Genomic DNA, 21,223 nt, shown 5'->3' with positions numbered 1-21,223 from the left:
AAGTTTTAACAAATAGGTTTTCTTGGAAGGAACAGCAGTTTAGCCCAGTAACTTCTAACGAGAACTTAGAGTCAAAGATGCTTATATTGCTCTGTCCAATTTTTTTTTTTTTTTTTTTTTGGTATCAGCTATTGAACCTAGAGGCACTCAACCAGTGAGCCACGCCCCAAACCTTTTTATTTTTTGAGACAGGGCCTCACTAAGTTGCTGAGGCTGACTTTGAACTTTCGATCCTCCAGAGCCACCATGCTTGGCTCTGCCCAAATTTTAAATAAAAAGTAGTCATATTTTATAAATCACCTTTTATGTAGCACTAATGTGGCGCTGCACTGAGACACAGAAGGATCACCCGCTCTGTGGGTCTATTACAACACACTATGTATTTTTTCCATTTACAGATGATTCCTACTGGAGTGGATGAGAGAAAATGCTACATCAAGTTGGTACCAACTCAAATAAGCCAATGTTTGCTTTGGAAAACCTTGTTTTGAGGGGTTGGGGATTAGGGTTAGAGTGCTGGCCTAGTATATGTGAGGCCCTGGGTTTGATCCTTAGCACTACTCAAAACAATAACAACAACAACAACAACAAAAAAAAACTTCTTTTGAGATGAAAAGCATTTTCTTCAAATGAAAAATAAAGCTATTACGCTGTGACCCCAACTCTTCCTATGTATTCACAAGTGATCAGGCCACTGGCTCTTGAACTTGGCTTCAGAATGGAATCATCTGGAGGGTTCGAAACAGAATGATACTGCCTACCAAGTCCAGAAATCCTGATTGAACTGTATGGGCAGTGTCTGGGGCTATGTCAGACCTGCCTGTCTCCTTCTCCTCCCTCCTTCCCCTCCCCCAATATGGTACTACCTAGGATTTAGGATACCAAGCAGGAGTGGCAGGAGTGGACATCCTTATCTTGCTCCCCATCTCATGGAGAAGGTATTCAGTATTTCACCAATTAGAACACTAGCTGGGGTTTTTTTTTTTTCTTTTTTAAAAATAGAATTATCCATCTATTGAAATGATCACATGCTTTAACAAATTCACCACATTCTTAATTCAAATTAAGTTAAACCAACCTTGAACTCTGAAATCAACACAATTTAGTCACTGCCATATTCTTTTAAGGTTCCACTTAAATCTATTCACTATTACTTTGTACAATTAAATCAGTCATTAAAAACCTTCTGTGTATATAATGAGACTGACTGCTAGTTCTTTGGTCGATATCTTCTACGTCCTTATTGATTTTCTATTTCTGTTCTAAAAGTACAAATCTCCCACAGTGGTGATAAATTTATTTCTTTATTTCTGTTAATTGTGATGTATTTTGAGGTTATTTTATTAAACGTATGCAAATACTGAAATATCCTATCTTCCTGGTAAGACTCTTTCAACCATATACTTTTGGCTGAAAATCTATTTTTTTTTTTTTTCGGTACCAGGGACTAAACCCAGGGGCACTTAACTACTGAGCCATATCCCAAGCCCTTTTAAAATATTTTGTTTAGGGACAAGGCCTCTCTAAGTTGCTGAGGCTGGCTTTGCGCTCCTGATCCTCCTGCCTCAGCCTCCCAAGCCACTGGGATCACAGGTGTGAACACCACAGAGTCCAGCTGTTTTTGTCTACTTTTAACAAGCATTGAGATTTAGCCCATTTACCTTTTAAGTACTGACCTACTTGGGTTAAAAACTATCATCTTACTAAGGATTTCTATATGTCCATGTTCAGTGTTGCTTTTTCTCTCCTTCCTTGCCTTATTTTTTTTTTTTTTTTTTTTTTTATTATGTACTACTGGAGACTGAACCCAGATCCTCAAACATACTAGGCAAGCACTCTACCACTGAGCTACACACCCCGGCCCTTTTTATTTTATTTTGAGACAGGGTCTTGCTAAGTTGCTGAGGCTAGCCTTGAACTTGTGGTCCTGCTGCCTTGGCCTTCCAGATGGCTGGGATGCCAGGTGTGCACAGCACTACCTGGCTATCACACGTTTTCCTTATGAACCTTGTGTCTTTCCTTTCCTCTCTTCCCTGTCATATTCTTGTTCCCAGACAACTAGTGGCCTGCTTTCAGTCCCTAGAGATCAGTGTGCATTTTCTGGTATTTTACATAAATGCAACCACATAGTATGTATTCTTTTGTCTGTAATCTTTGGTTCAGCACAATTATTTTGAGAATCATGCATGCTGAAATAAATACCATTAGTTGATTTCTTTTTGTGGCAGAGTAGTGTTATGCTGTGTGGCTAAATCATGATGTGTCCCCTTGCTGATGGGGATCTGGGCTTTCAAGGTTGTGCCGTTACAAATAAAGCTGCTATGAACATTTCTGTAAAAATCTTTGTACAGACATCTGCTTTTATTTTTTCTTGGGTAAGTAGAGTCCCCCCTCTGAATCTATGTGTTTCCCATCCATGTTTTCAACCAGTCATCAGTTGAAAATGTTTTTTTTTTAATTGCTTCCTTACTGAACATGTACTATCTTTTTTTCTTGTCATTATTCCCTAAACAATACAGTATCAGTATACCAACCATTACAGAGTACCTACATTGTACCTATCAATAATGTGGATATTATTTAAAGTATAGATGGGCACAGTGGTTACACTTGGGAAGCCGAGGCAGGAGGAACCAAGTTCAAGGTCAGCCTGTACAACTTAGCAAGACTGTCTCAAAACAAAAAATAAAAAAGTCCAGTGGTAAACCATCCCTGAGTTCAATCCTCAGTACTGCTAAATAAATTAAGCATACAGGGGTTGTGTTTAGGTTATATGCAAATACTACACCATTTTACATAATCTACAGATTTTGGTGGCCAAAAGAGGGGCCTTGGAACCGATCCCCTGCAGATACAGAAAGTTGACAGTACTTGGACACGGAATGTTTGGATCATATGGCAGCTATATATTTACATTTTAAAAAATTAGCATTGGGCTGGGGTTGTAGCTCAGTGGTAAAGTACTTGCCTAGAACACACAAGGCACTGGGTTTGATTCCCAGCACCACAGCAAAAACTAAGTAAACAAAATAATTGTGTCTATCTACAACACACACACACACACACACACACACACATATATATATATATATATATTTTTTTTTAAATTAGGACTGTTTTTTGAAGTTGTTATAGCACTCCGTACAGTGCATAAGAATTCTAGTTCCCTGGGGCTGGGGTTGTAGCTCAGTGGTAGAACACTTGCCTAGCCTGTGTGAGGCTTGGGTTCAATCCTCAGCAGCACATGAAAATAAATGAAATAAAAAAAAAATGAAGGTATTGTGTCCATCTACTAAAAAAATAAAGAATTATAGCTCCATTACACCTCAATAACACTTGATCTTTTGAATTCTAGTTATTTTAATAAGCATAAGTGATCTTTCGTGGCGCTTTTACTCTGTCGTTCCCAACTGAACAATGACCTTTTCATATACTTGATAGACAGATCTTAGGTGAACTGTCTGTATAGATCTTTTCATTAGCTTATTTTTCTACCACCGCATTTTGATAGTTCCTGGTATTACCTGGGTGAAAGTCCTTCATCACATACAAACCTTACAAACATATTTCCTCCTAATCTGGCTAGTATTTTCATTTTCCTAGTATCTCTCAAGGAGTAGACATCGAAAATCCTGAGGAATTATTAGATTTTCTTTAGTTTCCTTCAGGACTGTTTTGTAGTTTTCATTGTAAAGACCTTATACACATTTTGTCAGATAAGCCCTAAATAGTTCATAGGCTGTAAAGAATAGTTTGTTAGAATTTCAGTTTTTGATCGTTGCTAGTACACAGAAATTTTGCATATTGCTCCGATATACTACAACCCAGCTCGGTTACTGGTTCTAGTAGTTTTAGATATTCCATTGCATTTGCTATAAAAATGTTTTCTGTGAATATAAGACTGTTTATTTCTTTTCAATCCAGATGCTTTTTCCTCTCTTTTCCAGACTTACTAAACTGCTTAGACTCTCCAGTAACGTGATGAATTAAGTGGTGAGAGCAGACATCTTTGTCTTCTTCCTGATAGTTGGAGGAAGCATTCAGTCATTCACCATTATGTATGATATTAGTCGTAGGATTTTATGTTCTATTCTTCAAGTTGACAAAGTTCCTTTCTATTCCAAGTTTTCTGAGGATGTTTATAGTTGTTCAGTTTTGTCAAATAGCTTTTCTGCATTTATTGACATGATTGTACGGATTTTTTTCTTTATTTATCATTGTTTTCTTACTGTTGAGTTTTATGAATTCTTTATATATTCCTTGTAGAAATACCAAGTTGGATATGTGATTTGCAGTTATTTTCTCCCAGAGTGTAAGTTGTCTTTTTATTCCCTTGATAGTGTGTTTTCACAGGGTAGAAGATTTTGACAACATCCAATTTATCCATTTTTTTTCTTTTATGGAATATACCTTTGATATCATGTCTAAGAATTCTGGCCACAGGTCACAAAAGTTTTCTTCTAAAAGTCACATAAGTTTTGCATTTTACATTTGGCCTAGTGTGAATTAATTTTTCTATAAGATGAGAAGCATAGGGTCAAGGTTCATTTTTTGCATATGAATGAGCCACTATTCAACATCACTTATTGAAAAGACTATCCTTTCTCCATCGAATCAAATTAGCATCCTTGTTTTTTTTAAAAAATCAAAATGTAGGGGTCATTTCAGGGCTCTCTATTCTATCCCATTGATCTGTGTGTCAATGCCTTTGCCATACTACATAACTTTATAGTAAGTCTTAATACGGGTAGTGTTATCATTCTAACTTGATCTTCTATTAAAAAATTGTTTCGGCTATTTCTGTTTCCTTTGTATGTCCATATAAACTTAATAATCAGCTCGTCCATATCTACAAAAATATTGCTTTAGTTTTAGTTTTATTTATATTGCATTAATCTTTATAGATCAACTGACATTTTTACTATGTCGAATCTTCCAGCCCATGTACGAAGTGTACTTCTCCACTTATCTACGTCATCGTTGATTCATTTCGACGGTACTTTGTAATTTCTGCATATAATGTCTTAAATTTGTACCTATGCATTTCTTCTTTTTATTACTTATTTATTTTGCTATAGGAAATGGTCTGTTTTCAAAGTTTTGGTTTTCCATTGTTCGCTGCAAGGATCACGAAATAGTTATTTTTGGATGTTGACTATGAAGCCTGTGGTTTTGCTAAACTCACTTAGTAGAAGCTGTTTGTTGTTGCTGCGGAATTCATGGGATTATCTAAATATAAGATCATATTATCTGATAATAGGGAGTTTTATTTCTTCCTTTTAATTCACATGTCTTTTATTTGCTTCTTGCCTGTCTTGAAGTCTAACAGTTAGGACTTTGGTTCAATGTTGAATAAGAATGGTGAAAATGGCACCCTTGCCTTCTTACATTCTTAGGGCGGGAGAACACATTGGTCTTTCACAAAAAAATATGATGTTAGCTGGAGGTTTGTTTTTATGTTTGTGTTGATGACCTTTATCAGGTTGAGCAAGCTCCTTTCTTAAACTGCTGAGAATTTTTATCACAAATGGATGCTGTATTTGGTTAAATGTTTTTGCTATATCCACTAATATAATGATGTCAGTTTTTCTCCTTCATTAGACTATTAATAGGGCAGGTTAATTGAATCTTGACTGTTGCTTTCCAGGAATATACCCATTTTCTCATGGTGTATTGTTCTTTTTATATATTGCCAGATTTGACTCTCTAAAGTTTTATTGAGAAAATTTCCCCTTTATGTTCATGATAGATATTGGTCTATTGCTCTCTCTTTTGATACTGCCTTTGTCTGGTTTTAAATCAGGGTAATGCTAGCCTCTTAAAATGATTTGGAAAATGTTCCTTCTTCATGTATTCTTTGGAAAAGATTTTGTACAATTAGTAACATATCTTTTTTAAATGTTTGGATGATGGTATATTTTCATATTCACTCAAAAATATTTCTAAATACTTGAGACTATTTCTTTCACCCATGGATAATTTATAAGTGTTATTTAATTCTTCATTATTATCAGAGACTATATCTGGTATAATATCAATTATACTTAAATTTGTCAGGTTTTGTTTCACAATTCAAGATAGGGTGATTGCTCTACATGTACTAGAAAATAAAGTATATTCTGTTATTTTCAGTGTGTTAGTTAGGTCAAGATGGTTGCTAGTGTTGTTCAGATCTTCTATATCCTCGATGACTTTCTGTTTCATCTATTACTGAGAGAGAGGTGTTGAAGTCTCCAAGAATAGTTATGGATTTGTCTGTTTCTGCTTTTACTTGTTAATTTTGAAGCTCTGTTATTAGGTGCACATATACTTAAGACTTTACTATATGAATTGATCACCTTATAAATACATAATATCATCTCTTTTCTCTGAAGTATATTGTGTCAGAAATAAAAACAGCTACTCCGGCATTCTTTGGAGAAGGATTTGCACAGTCTATTGTTTAACATCCTCCTTTAAACCTATCTAAATAATTTATTAGAAGTTTCTAATAGATAGCATACACTTAGGTCAAGTTGTTTGGTTTTTTAATTTTAGATGGACACAATATCTTTATTCTACATTTATGTGATGCTGAGGATCGAATCCAGTGCCTCATGCATGCTAGGCGAACACTCCACCACTAAACCACCACCCCAGTGCAAGTTGTTGGGTTTTTTAATCATTCTCATAATCTGTCTTTTAATTCATATGGTAAGACTTTTGGCCCCCCCCTGCCCCCGCCAATACTGGTAACTAAACCCAGGGCTTCACATATGTAAGACAGGGTCTCACAAATTGCCCAGGCTAGCCTTGAACTTGGAATCCTCCTGCTTTGGCCTCTCAAGTTGCTGAGATTACAGGCATGTGCCACCATGCCTGGCATGAGAGAACTTTTTACCTTTTGTTATTGGTATATTTAGATGAAGATCTGCCATTTTGTTTGTTTACTGGATTGCCCCCTGTTCTGTTAGATTTCGTTTTTGATACTCTGTTTCTTTCTCTTTTTCTCTTTCTCCCCTCCTTTGTGGTTATTTGATTGTTTAAAAAAATTCATCTGAATTCATCTACAATAATTTCGGACAATTCTTTGAATGATTGTTCTAGGAGTTCCAGAACACATACTTAACTTTTCAGTTCTACTTAGAACCAGTACCTTATCACTTCAATGGGAATGGAGAAACATCACAAATGTACAGGTCACTGTATCCACCTTATCATAATTATGTTAATATACTATATCTACAAACGTTGAAAACTCCTCAGACATTACAATCTTTTTTTTTTCTTTCAACTGTTAGATATGTTTTTTTTAGTTTTTTTTTTTTTTTTTGGCCAGCAATATTCTACAGAATTCAAGAGAAGAATAGATTATTATATCCGTCCAATATGATCTTGGTTCAGTCCTAATGTTCTAAGTTACTTTCTGGAATCAATTCCCTTGTGTCTAAAGATCTTTAATAATTCTATTGGAGCAGGGGTACTGGCTGCAAGTTCTCTTCATTTTCTTTGAGAATGGCATTATTTCATTTGTACATCTAAAAGGCATTTTCCCTGAAAACGGAATTCTGGATTGTCAGTTCTTTTCTTTCGATACATTCTAAATGTCGTCCTGCTTCCTGCTGGACTCCATGGTTTCTGGTGAGAAATCTGCAGTGATCTGAATTCCTGTCTCTTCTAGGTAGTGCGTCATTTTTTTTTTCCTGGCTGCTTTTGCTATTTTGTTGTTGTTATTGTTTTGTTTTGTTTTGGCAGTGGGGTGGGGGGCAGCTTTGGTTTTCAGCAATGTGTACAGGCACATATTTCTTTGTTTTAACCTGATTAGAGTTTGCTTAGCTTCTTGAATCTCCACGTTTATGCCTTTCACCAAAGTTGGGAAGTTTTCAGCATTATATCTTCAAATATTTTTTTTGGCATTCTTATCTCCCCTCCTTCTAGAAATCTGACACAAACACTAGACCTTTTGTTGTAGATCCACAGGTCCTTGAAACTGTTCACTTTTTCTATCTTCCAGTTGGATGATTTTAGGTGTTTTTAATTTCAGCATTAAAACTTCCATTTGTTTCTTCTTTGTATTTTCTACTTCTCTGCTGATACTTCCTACTTTAACATTTGTTTCAAGAATGTTTGTGATTGCTTGTTCAGGCATATTTATAATAGCTGCTTTAAGTCGTTGTCAGATCATTCCCTCATCCATGTCTTCTTATTATTGGATGTGTTGGCTTTTTCCATCTGAGTTGACATTTTCATGATTTTTCACTTCCCAAATAATTTTGTATTCAATTCTGAACATCTTGAAGGATATTATGAAACCTTGAGTCTTGGTTGAATCCTATGCTAAATGTTGATATTTTTGCTTTAGTAGGCAAATGACCTGGTTAAGTGCAGACTGCAAGTTGCAGCCTGCCCTGGTTCAGCTATCAGGGCTTTTGCTGGACTAATCTTATCTGAAACTGGTTTGTGTCATCTAAAGGCCAGTCTGGAACATAGGTAGGTTTATCTATTGATTTAGTTCTCAAAATTCTTATACACTAATTAGGACCAGATTCATGCACACACAGGCTGGAGGTGCATCTAGGAATTCAGCTTGATGGGGTTATTTTTCCAAGCTCCTCCCTTTCTGTGTCCTGGTTCCCTGGAACTTCCTGTTCTGAACCCCTGGCCAGAAACCACCCAGTGCCGTGACTATGCCAAGTAGGGTGACAGAAAGAAAAAAAACATCCAGTTTGGGGTCTAAGCCCCTAGAGCCCTGGCTGTCCCCTGACATGGTTCCACCTGCTGCCACGCCATAGACTGATCTAGGGACTGGTACAAGAGAAGAGGGGAAAAGAAAAAGTGGGGGTGGGGGGGATTCCCTCCTGAGCTTTAGGAAGTCCCTTTCCAGTTCTCTGAGCTGCAACTTGAGGGTGTCCCTGGGAGCTCTCTTTGGTACTACAGAGCTCAACTCTGGCCTGAAGGCCAGGTTCAGGTTGGGACATACTGAAGGGAAATGTGCTGAACTCTCAGCAGTCTCAGTGGTACCTGAATCCTGGTCATTCCCCATCTTCCTGCTGCTAACATTTCCCTGAGTGCTCAGAGAGCTGGATCACGTCTGTCCAGGATTCATAGCTCAGCTCAGTAGTGACAATGGCTGGTGTGTGTGCTTGCCCCATCTTACCCAGAGCCCAGTTTCTCTGCCTAGTTATTTTTTTTACCATGTGCCAGATATTATACTTTAAAAAATTGTCTGTGCAAGTCATTTGAAATCCAAAATGACATTTTCTCCCTCAGAAAGGACACTGGGGTCTCCTGATGAGGGGCCAAAATGTCCTGCCTGGGCTCCTCCCTCTGCAGCCCTGCCTCCTCCATTGGGCCCTGCGCTCTAGTGCACAGCTTCTGCAGGGCCACCATGGGCCCTGGACTCTGTCTAGCCATGGGGCAGCTGAAGCTGTGCTCAGCCTCTCCTGTGGACGGGACATGCTCCAGGGGAAAGGGCCTTGTCCTCGTTCTCTGCCTCTGCTGACCCCAGCCTGGTGACTGCCCTCTATTCAGATTTCCAGTGCCCTTGAGCAGGTGATTCTCATAACCTGTCAAACTTCTTTGGTCATCTTCAGTGGATGTTTGATCCAAATCCACACACGTCACTCACTTTTCCGGTCTTCATAAATACCCTGACTCTGAAAGGTTTCCAGAGGTCGGCCTCTCAGTATGCACATGAAGGACAACAGTTGAACTCTGGGCTCACATCACAATGTCCCCTGACCCTATAGCATGCTGACCCTTGACCCTACACCACTCTGTCCTTTGACCCCCACATCACAATGCTCTATTCACAATGTCCCTTGACCCGACACACACTAACCCTTGACTTTACACCACACCTATCCCTTGGTCCCGTGACCCCTATTTTTAGGGGCTTTTCTTTCACCTGGGAGTGTGCACAGTACAGTCAAGAGTCAAATTCCCCTTTTAAAAGGGAGTCTTTCAAATAAGGCTGTTTGGTCCCTGACTTCTCAGTTGCCATGACCAGACGGCACCCCATCTCAGGGCCTGGCTTCTTTTGGGGTTTTCTATTAAGCTGACTTTTTCCTGGTGGTAACAAATCTCCAAAGGTACAATGGAAGGCACTGGAAACACAACAGGAAATCAAAGTTGTCTTACAAATATTTTTTTATCAATGTACCACAATGGTGGGTTAAGTTTTAGCCATTATTTTTTGGCCAAGTGATAGGGAATCTTAAACTGGCTTAAATGACTAGTTTTGTTTTTCCAAAGGACCATAAAAATCAAGATTTCCCCCATAGCCCGAGGGCAAACTTACTGTCCTCTGTAGGCAGATCCACAACAGTGATCGCCATCCATGGGGACCACTGGGAATCAGGCTCAGAAATAAAAGGGCCTTTCCCACCTAACACTCCTTGCCAAGCAGGACCCCAGGGTGTGTTTTCCCCATGAAACAGGAAGGGTGCAAAGGTCACGAGGCAGCACAGAGAGAGGCAGGGCAGAGCCCATCAGCACGTGGCACAGCCTCACCTGCACCTTACCTGAGCCTCACCTGCACCTCACCTGTGCCTCACCTGTGCAGTGGTGGAGATAACAGGGCAGGTTCAAGCTTATGCTTAGCTGATCCAGTAGAAAACAGGGATGGATAGGGAAAACAGCCCGGTAGGCTGCCCTAAGTTTGGGGTGACAGTGTGGAAGGCCCCTCGCATCCCAGCACCATGCGAGGTGCCCAGTGCACACCATGCGAGGTGCCCAGTGCACACCAGTGAAGGGATGTACAGAAGAAAGCCTGTGGGTTAGCAGGGGAGGGATCCCAGGGTAGGGGTTGTGGCTGCTCCTACCTTGGCTGGCTTCTGGCTGCAGGGAGCTTAGAGGAAGTGGGGGTGACGATTCGGGGGCATCAGCTGCTGGGTGCTCAGCCACTGGACAGATAATAAACCACCTCTTCCCCGTGTGCAAGACTGAGAAACAGAACATGAACAGCATGCTGAGACCAGGTGACACCTCTGCCACACTGGACCGCCACAGGGGCTCCACAGAACATTTGCACCCACAGGATTTACTCAGAAGGGCATGGGCAGGGAACCCAAGTTCCCAGTCATAGTCCAAAAGAGCTTCCCTCCATGACACAGACGGTCCCCAGTCCCCTTGAAAAAGAGGCCCTGAGGAGGGGCTTCTATATCCTCTCTCACCCAGAGGGGTGGGAGATGGGTGGCCAACCCGAGACTCAGGAGTGCCCTGGGTTCATGTTTAGTTCCTGGGATGCCTGCAGCATCGGCTGTGAAGGTGGTGATACCAGTCAACATCAGATGGGGTGGCCACTCCCAGATGGGGGACCCTTGTCACCACACACTCCCACCCCCACCCCCACTGCAATGCCAAGACCCCGACACTATGCTCATTGGAAGCTTCAAAGCAAACACCTGCTATAGAGCAGGGGGCAGGGACACTAGGGAATGGCTCTTCCCAGAGCCCAAGGCTCATCTGCTCTGACAGGTGTGGCCCAAGGTGGGGGCAGACTCACCGTTCTGCTGATACACAGGGGCATTTGCTTGGGACTGTCCACTCTCCTGCATGAGGGAGAGGGATCAGAGGTCAGCGCAACCCGCGTTCAGGGAGAACTTCCTTCAGAGCTTCCCGCTAAACTGCAGGGTCCACCCTCCCACCCCACAGCACCCTCCACTGCTTCCTGGGGACGCAGGCTCTCACCTCCCCCACAGCCAGACCACAGGAGCCCAGGTGTGGTGGGCTGGCCCCCGCATCAGAGCCACGGTCAGCATCTGTGTCCTCGCTGAGCATGTCCTCTGCCTTGTCCATGACATCCTTCATCTGCTCGATGAACGTCTCCCGCTCAGCAGGCAGGATGAAGCCGTGCTCCACCTGCAAGGGCACACGCAGCGGCCATAACCACCCGCTGCAGACCGCGCCCTGGAGCCTGATGGGGGATATATGGATCTCCACTCGGTGATTCTCGGTGCCAGGGGAAGACATGGCAAAGGGGCACGCCCCTGCCCAGCCCAGTGAGGAGAGCAGATGGCCCCAGGGTGACAAGACAGCTCAGCCTAGAGAAGCAGCCTGTCTGGCACTGCCATGCCCAGAGTGAGGACCAGTCATGGAACCCCAGGCCGGTCCAGTCACCTTCAAGGTTGGCAGGTGCACAGGATCAATGGGACCAGGGTGTGTGTGTGTGGGGGGGGACAATTTGGACATGGGCACCAGGCAGGCCATGAGAGACAAGGAGGCAGATGTGAAGGTACAGGTTCCAGCTGGTGGGCAGGTTTGGAGACAGGCTGAGCAGCAGGGTTGGCAAAGCTCTACAGGATGTCCACACACCCTTCTCTGTGCCTGCAACCCCTGCTCTCCCGGCCTCAGTGTCTGACCTGTAGCCTCGGACTTGGCATGGAGGTGGGGGTGGAAGAGTGATCAGCAGGTGGCCCCCATCAAGGCTCCTGATGTCCCCTGCTTCCTCGGCAGGGACCCTGGGAGTTTGTCTCCTATCCCTCTCCACTTGGGCGTCCACCCTTCTCAAGCTTGGGCTGTCCTTGAGCTCATGCCTGTATTTCACCAGAGCTACTTGAGACTGGCCTTCTCATGGTCTGTGCTCAACAAGATTCGCCCACAGCCACACGACTCTTCTCAGAGCAAAGTCCAGAGAGGGTGTCCCCAAAGTTGGCCATAGAGAGACTACTCAGGGCACATAACTGGGTCCCAGCCTTGCTCTGATTCCACTAAGGTGCACCCCCTGCACTATGGCCTCTCCATGGACCCTGATGTCCAGGCAGGTGGCCATTCCTCCAGAGCACAAGGCCCATTCAAGCCAGCTGCCTTTCTCCTGTTGGTCTGGGGCTGAGACCAAGATGACCTCATCTTGCACCACCCTCTGGCTTCTCAGGGCCATGTGGTTCACACATGTGATCTCTACCCTTCAGCCAGCACCTGGGACAGAAAGGACAGCCCAGGCCTCTGGTAGGAGAGAGAAGGGTGGCCAGCAGGTCCCACACCACAGCCTCACTACCGCAGCCTTCAGACCTTGGTGTAGAAAGAGAGTCACTGTCCCCAACTCTCACGTGGGCATGCTGCACCCCTGCTAACACCCTGTTTTGCTGTGTCCTTGGCCACTCAAGCAGATGGGACATAGTGCATCTTGGAGAGTTGGACACACAACTCCAGGGAAAGAGGTCAGATTGTTCCCTCTCCCAGCAGGGTCCAATCCCTGCCCACTTCAGGCCACGGATCCTTCTCCTACCCACACACCTCTGCGGTCACCCAGATGCCTCGGCCCTGCCCAGGCCATCTGTTCTTCCTTTCTGGGCTGGATCCATCTGCCTCCCATAATAAGCTGGCTGCAGAGCGGAGCTCCTCTGACCCTCCCCATACCCTCCCCACACCAGGCTCAGGGGCACTGGCATATCCCTCAGAGGAGGCCAACGCTGTCCTCCCAATTCACCTGTTAACTGAGGACAGCATACGGTGCCACACCGTGGGCAGTTAGAGCATCCAGCTGTGACACAGGTGCTGCACATGAGAACATCTGCAGCGTGCCAACTCGGCACAGACCTGAACTAGAGCCCCTTAGTGTTTTCCTGCTAGGTATGAATTTATTTTCAAAGAGATTAAAATAAATCAAAAGCAAAACCAAGAAAACCCTAAAGATAGAGGGGCCCTCGGATAACCTGGGAATTGATGCTGACTTAAAGCAAACATCCACATTTCCCCTTCACCACGGGGTGTCAAGGGGATCTCTGTCACAATATGAGCCCAAGGCCCAGCTCAACACACCAGCAAGGGAACCTCGTGCCCCACACTCAGGAGGCCCATCCCTGGGTGGGGAGGAGCTTGTCTGGACAGCACTGCGTTCCCCCAGCTAACACCCAGACTTCCACTCCAGCCCCCTGATGCCTCTGTCCCTGGGACAGGAGGGTGTGAGGAAGAGCACGGTGGGCACCCAGCAGAGGCTACACGTGGACAGCCAGGCCGATGGGCCAAATTTGTGTATTTATGTCACGCTTGCTTTGTAAAGGGACTTTAGATGACCTGGCTTAAAAACTCCCAGTTCAAACCTTCACACAGTACAGGAGAGAGAGCCACCAGAGGGAGGAGAATCAGGATGGTGAGCACATGTTAAAACAGGTCTGAGAAGCTGCGGAGTTGTCAATGTTCACAGTTCAGTAAGAACTGTGTCGTCCCTGGACGGGGACCCTGTGGGGGAACGTGAACAAATGCTCGTCTAATCACAGTGCTGCAAGGAAGGTGGGGGCAGGGCCACAGGAACAGGCTCAGAGGCCGAGGGGACACTTCACAGGTGTCCACAGGAACATATGCACACAGAGAAACAGGAGACACAGGTACGAAAACAAAGTAAGAGATGTCTCGGGGTTTCAGTTTAGACTGCAGGGTGAAGACCAGGGTTTGCTTAGGCTACACAAAGGAACCAGCCACTGGCTGCTGACCAAGACCCCTCCTGGCCCCACAGTAGCCAGCCGCCACCTTGGATCCTCCCCTCCACCAGCCACCATGCATCTGATCAAATTCTTCATCTCTCAGACATCATAAATGAGGGTGGCCCTCAGCAAGCGCCACACTTAGTGTGTTCAGCAGTGGGTTTCTACAGAGGCTCTGAGGTCACTTCCAGGAAGAGCTGAGCGATGGCTTTCAAAGCACCTTGAAAGGGAGCAGGCTGGAGGGTGGAGTTGCCCAGAAATACCACCACAGGTTCACACACACACTCCGGCAGGAGAGGGCCAGCCAGGCCCACTGACCATCCTGAACGTGAGAGGTCAGGGCTGCCTGGCGTCCTCCACGACCAGAGCTGACCATCCATCTGGGCTCAGCACCTGAGGTCTCCTCTCAGTTATCTTCCGTCCACTGACCCCCACGCTGTTCTTGGGCTGTAACTCTCCCTGCTGGGTTCAGAGCTGACTACATGTTCTCTCCCCTATTGCAACAGTCTCAAAAAATCCTCCCAAGCATTTCAACAAAGGGCTGAACAATTTCTTCTTTAACATCGTGGGGACTGTGCCCTGGGCGTGGGCTCCAGGAAGGTCTTATCTGAGATCTCTCTGTGGAACTGTCCCAAAAGCAAGCAGCTGGGGCTTTCCCATGAAATCCACATCAGAATTTAATGAAGCCGGGGCTGGAGCGGCTGGGACGAGGTCCAAGGGGAAGCTTTCTGCTGACCTTCAGAGCCAGCTTGTTGAATGCAGCGGCCACTGGCCACGTGGGCCATTTGCATTGCTGGATTAAATTGCATTTCATATTCTGTTCCCTAGTCACGCTAGCCCCACTCACTGTATGTGGTGGCCATCTGTGTGTTGGTGGGGCGGGGGTGGACACAGCACCAGCCACCAATGCTGACTGCTTCCTAAGCTCCCCGCTGGTGGTGATGTTCTAGGAAGAACACTGTCCTGTGGGGTGGTCACTCATGGGCCAGTAAGCATGGTGCAAACAAGAGGGTCCTTTTTGCCTGTGTCCTTGTGCACTGTACAGTTTCTAAGGGCCAAAGATCCCCATTTCTAATAGGGCCAGGTGCTGAGGACACTGTGGGATCCCTTGGGAGCAAGGTTTGGGAACAAGTGAAGCCCCTGAGGATGAGGTACTCAACGAGTGGTCTACCTGGGCAGGGAGGGTGTCTCTGGGTGGAGGTGCATGCAGTAGCTGGGGAAACGCGAATGGGGTGCAGGGCTGAGATTGGCCCTTCCACTGGGGAGGGTGACAGGTGGCTCTGAGCAGGGACATTAGGTGCTGGGGTGCTGCTTCCCTTTGCTCATTCATGGCACCTGCCTGCCATTTCCTCCTGTTCTTCTGAGGGACAGCTGAGGGGTTGAGACACCCTCCTGGGAAGTTACAGCCTTCAAGCTGCCCGCTGGTCCCCAGAGGCTTCTGCCCAGTATGCGGAGGAGCCCACAGAACCCAGTGCAGGGGTCAGCGCTCCCCACCACAGCCTCACTGCTCCGGGGCAGCCCCTAGGCACTGGGGGTGGGTGACACCCCCACACAGGGCCAAGCTCAGCCACTGGACCCTGCATGTGCCCCAAGACATGGCCTCGCTGCCCAGGCCCACCCTCACCATGTACGTGGCGATCTCATCAGGCGCGTCCCCGTCCAAGTCAAACTTGAAGGTCACCATCTTATGGTTGTGTGTTTCCAGCTGACACTCCACCATCTTGTCCCCCGTGTTGCACACCTGTAGGAAGCGGATGGTCAGCTCACGGAGGACGCCGCACCCGCGTGCCCGGGGTCCCAGCCACTCACATTCAGGATGGTAAGCCGGGGCCGGCTGGCCCTCTCCTGCCGGGAGCGAGCACGCGTGGACCTGCGGTGGTGTTTCCGGGCAGCCCTGCCCTCCAGCCTGCCCCCTCCAAAGGTGCCCTCACAGCTGTCACTCAGCTCTTTTCCAGAAGTGACATCAGAGCCTCCATAGCTGAGTAAGAACCAAGAATGTTAACAGCACCCACGGGTGACAAGCCAGTGCTCCTGCCAGCCCAGCCTGGGGGCCTCAAAACCTCCAGGCCTGAAGCTGTGACCTGCAGAAACAGCAGCTGCCTGTGAGGGGACCCTGCAGCGTCCATCCCGGGTAGCCTCCATGCAAAAGGGTGGACTTCACAGTCATTGGCTGCAAGACCTCCAGCCCTCTCAACATCCTGACCCAAGAACTGGTTCCCATGCCTCAGTTTCCCCATCTGTGCAGGAAACAGCAGCCACTTGGAGCTGGTGTGAAGACCGTGAAACATCAACACACTCAGAGGGTGGGCCCGTGGTCACTTCATGAGCACCCTCAGGAAGAACAGGCTGCCTCCCCAAGAACACAGGAGGTGGCGGTCTGGGAGACCCAGGGTCTAAGGGGCTGGACTCTGCTGTTCACAGGAAGTCCCCCAGGGCCTGTCCACCCACAGCCTCCTACTGCTGGCCCACAGGCCAGGGCCATGTTCCCAGAAGACTCGAAACACAGCTGGGAGCCTCCGACAACCGGATTTCAGCCAGGACTGACAAAGACCCTGAGAGAAGGTCTCTGAAGCTCTGCCAGGTCAGGTTTAGAAAAGAGGGTGGTGGCACCGAGGCAAACTGGGTCAGGGCCCATGGAGCAGCAGAAGGGGCTGGGCTGAGCCAGCGCTGGGCCCACACCCCCGACCGTCCCCTCTGGGCTGGTACCTCTCACAGCTCTGTGGGAGGCCAGGCGGCTTGTCCTGGGAGGCCTGCTCCTGAAATAAAAACCAGAGGAAAGAGAACGGGTCACAGCTCCGACTCGCGGGTGGCACACACTCCCCTCCACCCCCCCCCACCATGCTGGCCTTTCCTCCCCACTCCTCAGCCCCTCTCGCCCGCCTGTGGCCAGGGGGCTGCCACACAGGGAGGTTTTCATCTGGTTGAAAGGCCTGGAGCCTAGCAGATGCCAAAAAGCTGAGGCTTGTTTCCTTTCCCAATCCGTTAACCCACTTTGATCATTCCTGAAAGAGGACACACGGGTTTTGTAAAAGCTTTCTTCACATCCTCTCCAAGGGAACGCGTCCTCCAAACCCATTTACAAAACTCCTGCTCTCCATCTTGATGTGGGCTTATGGGAAGTGAGAGAGGCCAGAACGGGAACGTCTGGCTGTCCCAGACCACACTCCGCCTCCGGGGAGCAGTGGGCTGTGGGCAGGACTGACCTCAGGGCTGAGGTTCCCAGTGCAGCCCTGGGGTGGCTGCAAGCAGGAGTTAAGGCACACACCTCCTGGGCAGGTTCCACTGTCAGCTGCACGGCTGGGCAAGGGCCGGCAATCACAGGCGCAGTGGGCAGTGGCGGGTTTGCTGGCGGCAGGAGTGCGGCACTCGGGGTGGGCACACCCTGAGCAGCTGCCATCACAGTGGGGGCCAAAGAGCTAGGGAACTTAGGCAGGAGCTCGGGGGCGGCAGGTGGCAGCACGTCTGGCAGAGGCGGCGAGAGGACAACAGGTGGCAGGGACACAGCAGGGACCGGAGCAGCCACATCCACAGTGTATGGAGGCGGATGGCCCAGCAGGACCTAGGGGACAGGGATGCACATTGGATGCCAGGGGCCCACCTGACACAGCCAGGGTGGTGGTGGGGGCATGGAACATTCCTCCCCAACCCACAGACTCCCCAGGGCAGTGAGTCCTTGTTTCAAGGCAAATTTGACATGCAGATTTAGCAGAAGCAAACAGAGAGGGGCATCCCCGCATCCCTTTCTGTGAGAATCTGTGGTAATATCCAGACCCAGACATCACTTGCGAACCTCTGTCTAAGCCCAGGTGAAAAGCACCAGGTGACCCACAGGATCCAACCAGGCTCCTGGGGCCATCAGTGTCCTGCCTGTGTCAGACCTCCTGGTCAGTTCAGAGTTCACAGGGGCCAAGTGCTCCCTGAGAGCGCTCACCGACATCTGCCGTCTCCCACAGGGTGATCTGGAGCCCAGGCCAACTCCTCCACTGTCCTCATCTCTCCCTGAAATCTCCTCCCAGGTAAAAGGTAAGACAAGTAGAGAACAAGCCGGCTTGGATTTCAAAGTGCCAGGATGATCTGTCCTCTGCCTCACTTGGGGGTGGAGAAGGTTGAAAGTTCTCCACCTCTCAGGAATGGTACCAGCCCTGTTCACTCGGACAGGCTGGCCTGAGACCTTCTGTTAGCAACCCATGTAGGGTCAGATAGACCACGCCACAGCCCAACAGGTGGACGGTTCTCTCCTGGTCAGAAGCCCCAGCTGCTGTCACCAGGGTGCTCAGCCCAGCTCATCGATGACTATCTCCACCACGGAGACAACAGAAATGGCTATCAGGCCTGCAGCAACTTATGAAGAGCCCAGAAGGGCCAAGCAGCAATGTCCTGAGCACACAGAGCTCAGGTCTCTGCCGTCCTACTCCTTGGCCTCTGCTTTCCTCAAAAACACACCTGACCCAGGAATCAGCTGGCCAGGCTGCCATGGACACCTGCTCAGACTGACGCTCACTCAGTAGCAGCACAGGGCTGATGTGCTTCCTCCCACTGGGTTGTTTAGACAGACACCATCCTGCCAGCCACTAACACTGCCTTCCTTCTCCAGGCACAATCCTTCTGGAAGTAAGAGAGCAAGAAGCAGTGCCCGGGGGTTCCCTGTATACTCGGAATGTGGGGTCCTACTCGAGACTGGATCAGGACAAAGTGATTGGGGTGGCACCTGGCACCAGGAACACTCGGCCCTGGCCTCCTCCTCTGCTGTCTGGACAGATCCTCACAATAAGTCAGGAGGGGGCATTGGCCCCTGAGGCTCAAAAGGCAGGGACATGCCCCGTCCACAGAGCTGTCAGGGCTCAGGGCTAGGATGGGGCTGCGCTGGAAGACACCTAGGTGGAGATGCGCAGGTAAGAGGTACCTGTGTGTGTGAGCGTCCTACACAGGAGGATTCCAGGTGAGGGGTTCCCAGGCTGGGGCTACCGGGTGGGGTACCCAGGTGGATGCATCCATATCAGCTCTTCCCCTCACTTGGATTTGAACAGAATAACCCAGAAGCTCCGCATGCAAGTGTGCTGTGCAGATCTGCGAAGCTACCCAGGTCACAGCAGGGCTTGTGTCCCTGTGTACCACAGGGTCTCTCTGCGGTTAGCCTGGTTGCAAGGGGTCCCCACCTGACACTGGGTCCTATCAGGTCCACTCTCAGGTGGTAGCCCGTCAGACCCCAGACCCCTCACCTCTTGGCCCAGCTTCCTCTCTGCTAGCAGAAGCACGTCTGCCCTGCGTTGCTCTGCACAGTGCTTTGGGAGGGGCTGACCCCAGATGCATGTAAGCCTGGAGCCCATAGAGTAACCAGTGAGGGCCAACGGGACCAGCATGGGAGGGCAAGGGTGTCCTCGCCCACATGAGCAGCAGCTGCCCACCTCTTGGTCAGGTGGGACAAAGGAACCCACATGCTGCCCTGATGTTGGTGGTTCCCAAGGTGGAAACTGATGCCCCCTGATGTCTTTAGCCTCCTTCTCCAACCCATCTCAGAGATGCCTCCTGCCCCAGCCCTAACCTGCCCCTCAGTCCAACGCCCAGAGAAAGCCATGGCTCAGTGAAGTGAGTGTCCCGAGGGCCTCCAGGCACTGGGAGGCAGACCGAGGCCCCATGGGTGTATTACCTGGCTCCCTGAGGCAGGCACTGGTGCAGCCTGCTCGGGCAGGTGGACAACACCAGGCTGGAGGGGCTGGGGGGGGGCTGCCGGTGCCTGCTGCGGAGGGGTTGGGGTCGCCCTTAAGCTCTGCACTGTGTGGTGGGGGGAAGGCGGGATGTCTCCGGGGGCCATCTGCGGGAAGGTGGCCGGGTACACGGGCGGGGTGGGGAGCTGGGCCGGGAGCTGGGCCACAGCAGGGTGGATAGACAGGGCGGCCACCCCCTGTGGGGCCACAGCCAGCAGGGGGATGGCGGCGGGCGTGTTTGGCACGATCGTCTGGCAGGGCACGGCCAGGGGCGCCGCAGTGGGATGGGGTAGCTTGACTGCCTGCAGGGGCAGGGCCGGGGACGTGGGGAGGGGCGCGGTGAGGCTTGGCAAGATCACGGCGGGAGAGAAATACTGAGGGGCCGGCACCGGAGCCACGTTAGCAGTGGGCAGGTCAGTGAGGGCCTGAGGGAGGCTGTCGATTCCTGCCAGGGGCGTGATGGGGGGGACCACAGGCATCGGAGGCATCTGGAAGAGACAGGACAGCAGGTTAGTCAGGGCTGCCAGGGGCAGGGGCTGGGACCGTAGGAGGCCCTGCCTCGCAGGCGCAATCCTGCAGCTGCTTGGAAGGGCTCCCCAAAACACACCCAACGGCAAGGGAAACCCAAGCATGGGAAACGCCAAAGAGAAATGAAATCTGTCAGCCTCAGCACAGGCACGGGGGGGGGGGCCCCACAGGGGACTCTGAGGGAATCAGGGATGGCTCGGAAACAGGGGGCCCAAGAGTGACCCTCATCTACGGACACGGACCCTGAATCTTTCACTTAGAAGGACTGAGACTGTCAGCGCCTCAGACGGGCTCCACGAGTCGGGAATCACAGGCTAATGCCTCAACTGTGAAAATTCCAATGGAAACTTAACTTCCGGGAGGGTTCTCAGTGGCTGAGGCCACACCCCACACCAGCAGTAACTCCGGAACCTCCTCTAAGTCTTCTGGCACCTCCCAGAGAAGGCTGGTATCTGATCTCGGGAATTCAGCCCTCAGTCCCCGACAGCTCTCTCCACAATAGTGCTTTCTTGCATCACACAACGAGCACCTTCTTGCAGTTCATTTGAAGGCAGCAAATAGGAATAAATCAATTTCTATTTTGAAAAG

The 21,223-nt window shown here is 48.6% G+C and overlaps 1 protein-coding gene across 9 annotated transcripts in view; it reads right to left on the bottom strand.

Moving 5' to 3' along the window:
- WNK2 (WNK lysine deficient protein kinase 2) overlaps positions 1-21,223 on the bottom strand; it is a 126,603-nt gene that overhangs the window by 30,126 nt on the left and 75,254 nt on the right. For 8 of the 9 annotated variants that reach the window (XM_081263238.1, XM_081263241.1, XM_081263237.1 and 5 more), the window contains exons 12-19: positions 20,050-20,595; positions 17,668-17,961; positions 17,109-17,158; positions 16,212-16,380; positions 16,027-16,143; positions 11,671-11,841; positions 11,486-11,531; positions 10,803-10,922 (exon numbers count right to left, since the gene is read on the bottom strand). In XM_081263238.1, the coding sequence (XP_081119364.1) occupies positions 10,803-10,922; positions 11,486-11,531; positions 11,671-11,841; positions 16,027-16,143; positions 16,212-16,380; positions 17,109-17,158; positions 17,668-17,961; positions 20,050-20,595 (1,513 nt within the window). The remainder of the gene's footprint in view (positions 1-10,802; positions 10,923-11,485; positions 11,532-11,670; positions 11,842-16,026; positions 16,144-16,211; positions 16,381-17,108; positions 17,159-17,667; positions 17,962-20,049; positions 20,596-21,223) is intronic. The other variant, XM_081263242.1, reaches the window with a different exon arrangement.

Source organism: Spermophilus citellus (assembly GCF_964194105.1).
Source record: "Spermophilus citellus genome assembly, chromosome: 12".
NCBI classification, from domain to species: Eukaryota; Metazoa; Chordata; class Mammalia; order Rodentia; family Sciuridae; genus Spermophilus; species Spermophilus citellus.
The sequence above is the reverse complement of the archived record's forward strand: the minus strand, read 5'-3'. Positions and strand labels throughout refer to the sequence as shown.